The 12,513-nt window shown below is 35.0% G+C and overlaps 1 protein-coding gene across 6 annotated transcripts in view; it reads left to right on the forward strand.

Moving 5' to 3' along the window:
• ARFIP1 (ADP ribosylation factor interacting protein 1) overlaps positions 1-12,513 on the forward strand; it is an 81,740-nt gene that overhangs the window by 57,432 nt on the left and 11,795 nt on the right. For 5 of the 6 annotated variants that reach the window (XM_036423678.2, XM_036423677.2, XM_036423676.2 and 2 more), the window contains one exon: positions 683-857. In XM_036423678.2, the coding sequence (XP_036279571.1) occupies positions 683-857 (175 nt within the window). Of the gene's footprint in view, positions 1-682; positions 858-5,704; positions 5,725-12,513 lie in introns of those variants that run through there. The other variant, XM_045576964.1, reaches the window with a different exon arrangement.

The following is a 12,513-nucleotide window of genomic DNA, read 5'->3' on the forward strand; positions in this document are numbered from 1 at the left end:
GCTGAGCCCTTGAAGTGAGGCTAGCCTGAATTGAATGGTGATGGAAGTGTAAAATACATGATGGATTTCAAAGACTCAGTATCCCCCAAAAGTAAGATAGTTTATTAATAGTTTTTTACATTGATTACATATTGCAGTGATAATGTTTTGGATTTAAAAAAAAATAATTTTTGTTTAATGTGACTACTAGAAAAGTTACATATGTGGCTTGTGCTGTAGTTCTGTTGTGCATTGCTGACATAAACTGTACTTGAAGGACTACTGACCCTCAATTTAGCTTCCTTTTATCGGTTTATTTTAAGTATCTCATTCTAAAGTCCATCCTCACCTGCTTTACCTTATCAGTATTAACCAGATCACTATTCTTGTTCTTGTTAACATTAGATTTTGGCTTCTGTCTTTTTCAAACTGGTTTTCACATTTTGGAAATTTTACTTGTCAGTTAATACTGTACTTTAGGAGGAATAGTTAATGAGATTAAGGGGGTATCTTGTTTCCCGCCATGCTTATATTAATAGTTTTTTGTATTAAAAAATATATCATTTTAAAAGCATAAGGTATAAAGTATATATAAAAATTATTATCTATTAAGGCATAATATAAAACTGTGATGTTCTTCTAACTCACTATTTGAGCCCATTTCACTCTGTTTTGTAATGTGCTTTACTTCTCTTTTTTTCAGGATTGAATATGATGCATATCGAACTGATTTGGAAGAACTGAATCTTGGACCTCGTGATGCAAACACAATGCCAAAGATTGAGCATTCACAGCATATGTTCCAAGCACATAAGGAAAAATACGATAAAATGCGCAATGATGTTTCTATCAAGTTGAAATTTCTAGAAGAAAATAAGGTGAATTTATTCTTTACTTTCTGAGATCTTTCTGTGAACTTTTAAAAGTCACCCTAAAGAGCAATAAATAGAAAGTTTTTGTTTCTGTTAACTCTCTTTTATTACAGTTGCAAAATGGAATTTCACCTGTAATTTTCACCTGCAGTGTTTGAGTTATCCAAAATATATTTACCTTTCTGTTGTAAAAGTCGCATTAACTCTACTGTCCTAGTCTTTCATGTATTACAGTTGGCAAAAAATCTATAATGATAGATTGCTCTGGATGTTTTAAAACCTTTTTATTAATGGTAGGTACAAATTTCAGGAAGGGAAGAGTATTCTTTGCAGTAATTGGTAAATGAGGAATGACTAAAAAGCTCAGCTTAGAGCTGCATTTGGCATAATCTAGATGAAATTAGAAAAGAAATCAATTTTCACGTTATTTTCATGTAACATGAATACATCCGAGGACTAGGATGTGAAAGCTGAGATGGACCTACCTACTGTAGGCTTCATTTGGAGATGGATTCATATAATATTATGCTCCTTAGTTTTGGTTTAAGTAAAGCATAGGTTCCCATTTTAGCATGTCTTCCATTACATGCATATTCATTTTTGTGAGCGAGCTGCAATTCTGGAAGTGTGAGAGTGAATAGGTGTAGCAGCTCAGTTCCATGGAGAGGGAGTCCTTCCATTTCACATTTGTGATCCCTTCCTGTGCTTTGCACATCTTTTGAAGCTATGATAGGCCTTTTATTTTGCTTTTTTCCAGGTATCCTCTTAAAATTATTCTTCAGTTTGAGATGTCTGTTGATATGTTCTTCTTTGCCTTAGCATTTCCTTAGAAACACTTCTGGTTACCATAAAAGATGCAGAATGATACATTTCCTTGAGGCCTACCAAGCCCAGCACTACACTCCCCCTTTTTAGCTCCAATGGGTGAAAAATAATTCATGTGAAAACACTACAATGAAAGTAAACTTCAGCAGAGTTATCAGACATTTTGCCTGGCATCATTCAAACAAGGGCACAGTGCTGATGGTGAGCACATAGATGGCATCATATTAGTCATTCATATGTGTCAGTTATGCTTTGTGATATTTTTATGGATAGGAATATATCAATACTTAGATATAGATGTATATTTTAAATATGAAAATATTTCAGCAAACTGCCTTTAATGGATCAACACTAGGCAAATGTAGTGCTAAATGAAGTTTGCTAGAATGTTATGGGCTCTACCAAAAGCTAATTTGAAGGGAAAGTATTTGGGGGTTCAGGACTTTCACAAACAGAGGAAATGATTTTAGAAAACTTATAAAATGATAATTGCATTCCATTGTGATCTAATGGCATTGTATGCTATTCTCTAGATAATGAAATTATGAGTAATTTTTGTTTTCTATATATATTTTTAGTACTTTAGATAATTTCTATTAAAGGTTGTGTTGCATTTATTAAAAGGAGAAAAAGTCCCTGGCCGGTGTGGCTCAGTTGGTTGGAATGTTGCCCCATACACCACATGGTTTCAAGTTCTATTTCCAATCAGGGCACATACCAGGTTGCAGGTTCGATCCCCAGTCAGCGTGGGTGCAGGAGGCAATTAATTCATGTTTCACTCTTACATAGATGTTTTTCTCTCTCTCTCCCTCTCCATTCTTTTTTCTAAAAAAAGAAAAGGAGGGAAAGTTATTTTGAAAGAATTGGTACCTTTAAACCAGCTATTCTTATATAGATTTTGCCAGAGTAAGTAAAAATGAGCAGATTAGCCGAAACTGGTTTGGCTCAGTGGATAGAGCGTCGGACGGCGGACTGAAAGGTCCCAGGTTTGATTCCGGTCAAGGGCATGTACCTTGGTTGGGGCACATCCCCAGTAGGGAGTGTGCAGGAGGCAGCTGATCGATGATTCTCTTTCATAGATGTTCCTAACTCTCTATCCCTCTCTCTTCCTCTCTGTAAAAAATCAATAAGATAGATTTTTTTTTAAAAAGTGAGCAGATTACACATGAATAGACAATGGCCATTTACTGCTACTTCTCTTACTGTAACTATTTTTGAAACTTGACAGTAGGTCCCATATTTAGACATAAATCAGGAAAGGCACTTTTTATCAGTTACTATGCATTTTACATATATCCTATCACTTAATCCTTGTAACACCCTTCATTCACTGCAATAGCTGCAAAAAGGCAAGAATACAGTGACTTCAAGACTGCATGCCAGGCCCTGGCCAAGTAGCTCAGTTTGTTAGTGTTGTTTCGATACACCAAAGCTTCAGGTTTGATCCCCAATCAGGGCACATACAAGAAGCAACCAGTCAATACATTAATAAGTGCAACAGCCTGAAGGATCCCAGGTTTCATCCTGGTCAAGGGCACATGCCTGGGTTTTGGGCTCCATCCCCAGTGGGGTGTGTGCAGGAGGCAGCTAATCAATGGTTCTTATCGTTGATGTTTCTATATCCCTCTCCCTTCCTCTCTGAAATCAATTTTTATAAAAAGTGGAATAAAAATTGATGTTTCTTTCCTCTAAAAATCAATAAATTTTTTGGTGTTTTTTTTTTTTTTTTTTTTTTTTTTAAGACTGCATGACAGGGATTGGGAAATCAACATAGGAAGTTGGTTTGGCTTGAAGGTTGTGGAGGAGGAGTGTTGGGAGATTGTGTTTAGTTTGAGATGATGACAAGATAGTCAAGTGGAAACAATGGTAGGAAGTGAGTGATGTGGGTTTAGAGTTGGGATAAGCAGGGCCAGAGCTTTAGAGATAAAGGCTTGGAAGTCATCGCTTTGAAATTAATGTCATTGTCACATCTCTCCTTTTGACCTTTCTTATTTTATAACAAGAAAATAAAATTGGCTTTATTCTCAAGGATTTTATGTTCTTGGGTAGCCTAGAGTCATTCTTTGTTTTTGGCTTTCCATAGTTTTAATCAGGCTAAGTTTCAATTTAAACTCAGTAATCAACTATGTCTAAAATAAAATCTATAAGTAAACACTGATCTTTTTATCTTTTTTTATTTAATTCTTCAAAACTAAAAAGAGATGTTGGTCTCTGTTAAGCAATAAATAACTATAATTTGGATGAAGACAGGTCCATGAGAAAACTTTTATTTTTTGTTCTTATTGAGCAACTTTTACCCTTTCATTATTATAGCTCTGGCAAAGGAAGGAGAAAACAAGCCTTTAGGCTGAAGAACTATCTATCATCCCTGCTTGCTTTCTTGGCAGTTTGAATTCCTCAAATCTGGGTTTTGTTCTTTTGTTAAACTACAGCCGAATTTGTACCTTAATATCTCTTAAAATCATTTGTCAGGTAATCTACTTAGCACATGACTTTAACAACTTTTATATTTTTTAAATATTGTATGTTGCATTTTTTTTAAACAAAAGTTATCTGAAACATCAATGATTGTGCTATTTTGTAATTTGATGTCCTAAAGGTTACTGCTTTTTTAAAAAGCTATTTTTGCAGCTTTGTGGAGGAGGCTGTAGGGGCTCCCTTTTGATTCTCATATCATGGCTATGCGAGTGTCTTCCCATAGCAACACTTCTCTTCTAAAATGAGGTACCAAGTAATCAAACACCCAGAATATGCATAAAATAGAAAGCATATAGTCATTGAGTAAAGGACTAAGAACCATTCCTATGACTATTGTAATAGATTTTAGTGACCCAACATTGTGAGAATGTTTTTGCTTGTTTTATGCTTAGAATTTTTTAGCATTTTTAAAGAAGGATTAAGAGGTAGATTCATAGCTATATTTTAGAAAATTGAGGCGTTTAATATACAGTTAGTCTAACCTTCCTTCCCTGGCAAAACAAAGGGAGCAGGTATGTAAAATACAAACATTCCTGTGTAGGTGCATGCATTAATGCTGAGTAATATGTGCACATATCTATATTTGTCATAGATTTCTAACTATTTTTAGAAATAGTTTTATACCTAATGCAAAACATTGAATTATTCTACTGTTTACAATCTGTACTCTTTGTCTTTAACCTAAACAACACTTATTAATCTCTTGATATTTTCTTCCTTATTTACTAAACACCAAGGACAAAATGAATTAGGCTCTTCTAGTGTTTCTCCTTTTATCAATATTTCTCTTTTTCTAGACCTTCAAATAATGTAACTTGAGCTATCTTGTGGATTAACACAGTTTGTTTGCCTTTGGTTGCTCCTTTCAAGGTTTAAAACAAAACGTAGGTTAAAGAGAAAAAACGTAGCCTTTGTGAGATTAGGTGCCATGCCTTCTTTTACAGCGCTCTTGATGCCTAGCAATGGTGTTAAATGGATAGTAGTCATTGAGCAAATGCGTGTTTGCATTTCTTCCCAGAATTAGAGGTTCACTGAAGGCCATTGAGAGAGATGGAGGTAATTGGGATAGAGGGTGAATCCTGATTACTGCACTCTTTGCTGTAGTGAGGGCAAAGCTTACTCTTTCAGAAATGCTGCTATTGTCTGCAGTGTGTACTGTTTGCATGGAAAGAGGAAACAAAAAGTTAGAGAAGAGCAAGCAGATCATTGTGAGCAACCCATGTTTATTTTTTTTAAAACAACTTTTTATATGGCTTGAAGTCACATAGAACATGAAAAAAGTAATTTAAGATTAATGTTTCTCTTAAAATGGTTATAATTTAACTCAGGTAGTAACTCTCTTTTCAGGGTTGTTAATTTATTAGGATAAAAATAAAACCCTGTCAAAGATTTAACAAATTATTTTAGGATAAAATAAAAAGTAAGGATCCCATGAATCATTATATTCTTATTCTACAAAGGATAAAATATACTCTTTAAAAGTAATGTCAGTTAATTAGCTATAATCATTACATTCAGTGTTGTTGTTTTCTTCATTTATTATATTTCAGTGACTTAAAGGATGACAAAGGGGCAAAAATTGTTAACCAGACTTGGGATCCATCCTGGACTCGTATTTGATTTATATAGTTACTTAATTTAAAATAAAATAAAAATTTTTCTCAAAAATCATTCTAATTCTTAGGTTGATAAAAAAACTTGTTTTTCCTCCTATTACACTTTATATATAATCAGAATACAGTAATATTCCTGTATATTAGGATTTTTAAAAAATATATTACAGGCTTACTTTATATGCATCTTATTATGAATTTAACTTTCAGAGAAAAATCTAATGAACTAAAGTGGTGAGGCAGGAGAAAGAGGAGAATACACAGGAAAATAAAAACACCTGGAACATAGTAAATATATTCCTGTAATATGAAACAACTATATAACTGTATATGACACAGTGGCTGTAATAGGAAATATTCAAAGCCTAGTGCATTTTTGTAAAAATATGCTATAAATGTTTGGAAAAGCTTAGAGGGCAAAAACTTTGTTTACTAAACTTCTCTTTGAGCCTTGGCCATTGTGGTTCAGTTAGAACGTCATCCTGTACACTAAGGGGTGGCATGTTCAATTCCAGTCAGGGCACATACCCAGATTGTGGGTTCAATTCCCAGTTGGGGTGTTTGTGGGAAGCAACCAATCAATGTTTCACATCCATGTCTCTCCCCCACCCCTTTCCTTTCTCTAAAATCAATTTTAAAAATAATTTTTTAAAAACATACAAATCTCTGAATTTTAAAAAATGGATATTTGGCTGAAACCAGTTTGGCTCAGTGGATATAGCGTCGGTCTGCAGATGGAAAGGTCCCAGATTCGATTCCAGTCAAAGGGCATGTACATTGGTTGCGGCTACATCCCCGGTAGGGGGTGTGCAGGAGGCAGCTAGTCGATGTTTCTCTCTCATCGACATTTCTAGCTCTCTATCCCTCTCCCTTCCTCTCTGTGGAAAATCAATAAAATATATATTTTTTTAAATGGATATTTGTTGCCAATTTTTAAGGAGTGTGTTAATTATTTGTATGTATAAGCACACCCATTCTTGAAATCTCTTTTTCCCCACTGTCAAAAGAAGTTACTCTAACTTCTTATTTTTGATACTTTTTAAATATTTATTCCAATGACTTACTGTTCTTTATTTCTATAACTGGAGGCATAAGTAGTATTGCCTCTTGTATTTGCTCATATAGGTCAAATGAAATTAAATTATATATATAAAAGAACCACACCTGTTTCTAGATATTTAAAAATACTAATAATAAGCATTAATAGGTTGAAATGGATAAGTATAATAAGCAACCTCAACACTGCCCCAGATATTATTACCTACATTTGGATCCTGTGAAACCTTCCCTTACCCTTGCATCATTACATCCAGACTTAATTCCTAAGTATATTTCATCTTGTAATCCTATATAATAAAAGTTTAATATGAAAATTGTCCCCTTGACTGGGATTTCAACTAGGGGGCGGCTCCAGCCAACAGCAGTGGCAGGCGGCCAGGGGAAGCGAGGCCCCGGCCAGCAGCTAGGGATCCTACCCATGTATGAATTTTGTGCACTGGGCCTCTACTTCGATATAATTTCAGGTTGTTATTGTTCCTTTTTTTCTATTCATTTAACAACACTTTTTTTCAAATATATACCGTGTGCCAAGTCTGGGAAATAAAATTTCCTCCCACCTTCTAAGTTCTTCTGGCTAGTCTAATAATCAAATTAACATGAGACAGATTAACAGAACGAAATGTCTGAAATTTATTACAGATATACGTTGGGGATGTCATAAGAATATGGGACTCAAGGACGTTGGGCAGTTGAGGTTTATAGGCAGGCCATTTGGACAAAGGAGAGGGGAACAAGGGTCTGGGATTTCAAGGGGGGAAACGGGCATTTTACAAGTAGATAAGAAGGAGCAAAAACATGTGGTAAACAGATTTTCACCCAGAAACAGTGGGATACAGAGGGAAATCTAACAAACAGGCTGCCACTTTTAGTTTATGTTGTGATGTTAAGGTGATGTTCCCTTCCTTTAAGCAGGCTTTTCTATCTGCGTTTATTTAGGCAGGTAAGGGGGAGGGGAGGGTCAATGTTTCTTTCTGAGTCTTTTGTTTCTTAATAACCAGCCTGAAAACAACATCCCAGATGGCATATTTGGGGATGGCAGAACTGTAGTCTCACCTCACCAGTAAGTGTTCTGGATATTGGTGATACCCAATGAACAAAGTAAAAACAAATTCTACCCTTAAAAAGCTTGTAGGATAGTAAAAGATACATTGATCAAATATGTACATAATTTTTGACTGAGACCAGTGCTTTCAAGTAGAGGTACATGGTCAGTTAAGAATGGTCAGGGTAAGCTTCCTTGAGAAAAGAATGTTGAACATTAACTAAGTATAGTGAGAAGCAAAGAGTATTTCAGCTGGAAAGTATAGCTGTGTTACAGCCCTTTTGGATGGGTGGGGATACACAGAGGTGATGTGTTCACAGAATGAATATGACTAGAGCACAGAGAAAACTCGAAAGTAAGGAAGGGCCAGACCATGCAGGTCTTATAGACTATGTTAAGAAAAAGTTAATTTTATATCTGTGGGAAGCTAATGAAAGAATTCTTGGTAAATGACAGGACTGAAATATGGAGCATAGATTTTAGTAGAACCTAAGGGTGAACATAGTAGTTTAGAGGAAAAGACAGGAGCTTGGATAGGAGTGATGGTAGTAGAAATGGAGTGAACTGAAGGTTTTAAGAGACAATTACTTTAAAGGTAAAACAAATACATGTAAAATACTGAGAACAGATTGATGTATATAATTGGCATCTTTGACATTTTATTTCTTTATTCAGTAAATAGTCACTGATTGCTTTTTATGTGCCAGTCACTGAGTTAGGTAGCAGAAATATAATGGTCTTGCCATCATAGAGCTTATAGTCAAGAGAAATAGGCATTAGCCTAATACATAAATATAAACTAATAGAAGGTTCATGTGAGTATGCAAAGGGGAGGTGGATTGGTGTGGGGGATTGATAAAGATAGCTAATTTCTTTAGATCCAAAGAGAAGTAAAGGAGTTAAATAAAGATGCATGGGGGAAGGGGATTTTATAAGAACTAGAGCAACATGTCAAACTTACAGCCCGAGAGCTGCAAATTCGACATGCTTGAACTAGAGTATATAAAAACCAGCTGGTGGTCAGTGAGCCCATGACTGAAGACTGAGGAGAGTAGCTATGGATGAAGCAGCCACAGATAGGTAGGGTCTACACAAGAAAGAAATGACATAGTACAACTTTATTCATTGCAGCATCACCTATACTATGAAAATATAATAACCCAACAGTTCAGCAGGAAAGGACTAGTTGAATGAACTGGTTCATTTAGACCTTGCCCTGTTTTTGTTTTGTTTTTTTAAATAAAAAAGAATAGAAGTGTTATTGATTGAAAGCGCCTCAGAACATATTAACTGAGAAGAGCAAACTGCAAAGCAGTGTATATATTGCAATAGTACAATACCTTTTGTGTAAGAAAGGGAGAAAATAATGTGTAATTATATATTTTTGTATGAGCATAAAGAAAAACTGGAAGAATTAACTAAATAAAATTGGTTACTATAAGGGAAGCAGAGTAGTTGGAGACAGGAGTGAAAATGAGACTTTTATATCCTTTAAATTTTGACCCTATAGACTCAAATAATAAGATTTAACTCTAAAAGGAAAAGAAAATAAGGCCAGCTGGGACTTTTTTTTGTTTGTTTGTTTGTTTTTTAAATAATATGCCTTATCTTTTTTCAAACGAGACTATTTCTATTTTTCAAACATAATCTAATATTTATTTGCATAACCTATAATTTTCCTTTTAGCTATAAAATCAAATGATTAATTATGTGTTGGAGAGAACAGAAAAACAGTTAACTTGCTAGGACATGAGTTCCCTCCATTCTTAAGTGACAGATTCAAAATGGTGTGATATAGTACCTTTCATTTATGTCAGAAAATATTTTCACGTATGATATCATGTTTGCCGCTCTTAGTGGTTTGGCTTGCCAGATCCCTTTTTAAAATTCTTCTAAAACCACGTAAAGGAGAAAAAAATTGCCAGTGGTTTGCATTGCCTCCTTTCTCTTTTTAGAAAACAGGCAGAAATATATAAAGCATGCAACCAAAACGAATTGTGAGTATGGGTTGGTTTTGAAATTAGCATCATCCAAGCCATAGTTATCCAAAATCATTTTGGTAATTTGCAGTCATCAACCAGTTTATGCAGGAGAGAAACCATGTCTACCTAACTAATCCATGAAGTCTGTCTCTGTTGTGCTAAGATTCCAGCATGTAGTTTTGTGAAGGAGACGTATTTTGTAGGCAAGATATAAAAGCCTTCCGTGAGAGATAGCTTTCTAATTATGAATGGCTAATTTTATAGAATTGACTTGGTTCCTTTTTTTCCTTTTTGGCAATTATAAGGTACTTGTGTTTTCTGACTTGGTCAGAAATGATTAACTCATTGAAGGGTAGATTTGAGTTTCATTTTTGTTGTATCCATCAGAGGAGAGGGGATTATTTGGTCCTTTCATAGGATTAATAGGATTCACTCAAAAAATTTAGTTTTGCCCTGGCAGGTGTGATTCCCAGTCAAGGGCATGTATCTAGGTTGCAGGTTCGATTCTTCTCACATCAGTGTTCCTTGCTCCTTCCCTCCCTTCCACTCTCTAAAATAAAAGGATGGAAGGAAGGAAGGAAGGGAGGGAGGGAGGGAGGGAGGGAGGAAAAAGAAGAGAAGAGAAGAGAAGAGAAGAGAAGAGAAGAGAAGAGAAGAGAAGAGAAAGAGTAAGAAAGAGTAAGAAAGAGTAAGAAAGAAAGACCAATGAAAAAAATACCTGGTGAGGATTAGCATAAAAAAAGAAAATTTATTAACCATTACTGCTATGACGTACCTGTTCTATAACATGGTTGATACCTGTGTACTCCTCAGATCCAAATTCCACTTATTTTGCCAACCTTGAGTATAACCCAAGTCAAGTTTGTCAGGTTTGTAATACCTTGAACATATCACTAATAATCAGTATTGGTTTTGGTGACAGTGGCATTATTGCACTCTTTTTTTTTTTTTTTTTAGTTCTTAGTAGTTAGAGACTTTTTAATTTACTTAAACTAAAACCTTTAATTAGTATTTCTGAGTAAAATCGTGACACCAGCAGTGTTTAAGAATCTGACTTTGCATTTTTCTTTTTAACCTTTTCCTTAAAGTCCTCTCAATGATGACTCAGCATTCTTTGTGTTAACAAAATATATATATTCGTATATATTCCTTCCATGACTCATTTACACTTTGCTTGTTAGATTAAAAAAATTATTTGAGCCTGACCGGTGTGGCTCAGGGGATGAGCATCAACCTATGAACCAGGAGGTCACAGGAGATCACAGTTCGATTCCTGGTCAGGACACATGCCCACATTGGGGGCTCAAGGCAGCTGATTAATGATTCTCTTTTGATGTTCCTATATATCTCTCCCTCTCCCTTCCTTCCTGAAATCAATAAAAATATTTTAAAAAAGAAAAGAAACTAGCATTTTAAAAAATCATTTGATAACTAGGTTTCTCCTTTATTGATCTTAAACCTTATAATATTTTGATTTTCTGATATTTCTGTCTTTAAGTTTTTAAAAGATACTTTTCTAAAACTCAGTATGTTTTTATTGATTTCAGAGAGGAAGGGACAGGGAGAGAGAGAGAGAAACATCAATTATGAGAGAGAACCATTGATCTGCTGCCTCCTGCATGCCCCCTATTGGAGATCGAGCCACAATCCAGCTTGTGCACTTGACTGGAATCAGACCCGGGACTTTTCAGTCTGCCGACGCTCTATCCACAGAGCCAAACCAGCTAGAGCTCAATATGTTTTTTAAAGTGCTTGTTTTGGACTATTATAATGCCTAATCTTAAAAAATATTGTATAAAGGTATTGTGACAAATTCCCTGCTGATAAGCAACTTACAGTCTAATGGAGAAAATATGTTATACCCAAAATGGTGAGTTAAGCATGAAAAAGAAGAAATACAGAATTTGATGAAGAAAAACATTAGTGCGGGCTGGAAGTCCCTGTTAGTAGGTTAGGCGGCAGTATGGTTTAAGCAGGACCACACAAGAATGAGCTTTGGCAGGTAAAGACCAGGAAAAAAAAATTCCTAAAGAAACTCTGAATTATATGTTTAAATGATTTATAAACTTGTTAAATTTTCTGTTCTCATCTTAAAGCAGAGCATAGTATTACTATTTAAGGGTTTTCTTAAGAAAAAATAATGGCTTTGTCATAAATTTTAAAGTTTTTCTATTAAGTTTATAAATAGTTGTTAGGTGCATAGGGTCAGAATGTTGTAAGTTATACAAGAGATGGGATTCTTAATCTTAAAAAGTTAGTTTTCCAAGGAATAATACAGAAAACCATAACTACGAAGGAAAACTATTTTTGAATGTAAAGATGAGTGTGAGTAGACCTTTGGTTTAACTATGAGTCCTTGTTGCCCAATGTCCAAAGGCCAGTGAGAATAGGTTCACCTAATTGATGAAAGGAAATACTGAGTTTCTTGACTACTCTTCTGTACCTAAGTTAATTTTGAACTACATGCTCAGATGCTAACTTGAATGATTTATATTACTTAATATTTCCTCTGGCACTGGTGTTACACTATAGTGCCAGGGCCTTCTCCATTTAAAGCAATATACTGTGCTGTGAATACCTGCTAGTCTATTTTTTCCCACTGGATGTAAGCTCCATGGATGCATCTGTAGAGCATTCCCTTACAGTAAATGAATTGATAGACA

This window comes from Pipistrellus kuhlii, unplaced genomic scaffold (genome assembly GCF_014108245.1).
Source record: "Pipistrellus kuhlii isolate mPipKuh1 unplaced genomic scaffold, mPipKuh1.p scaffold_m20_p_8, whole genome shotgun sequence".
NCBI lineage: Eukaryota > Metazoa > Chordata > Mammalia > Chiroptera > Vespertilionidae > Pipistrellus > Pipistrellus kuhlii.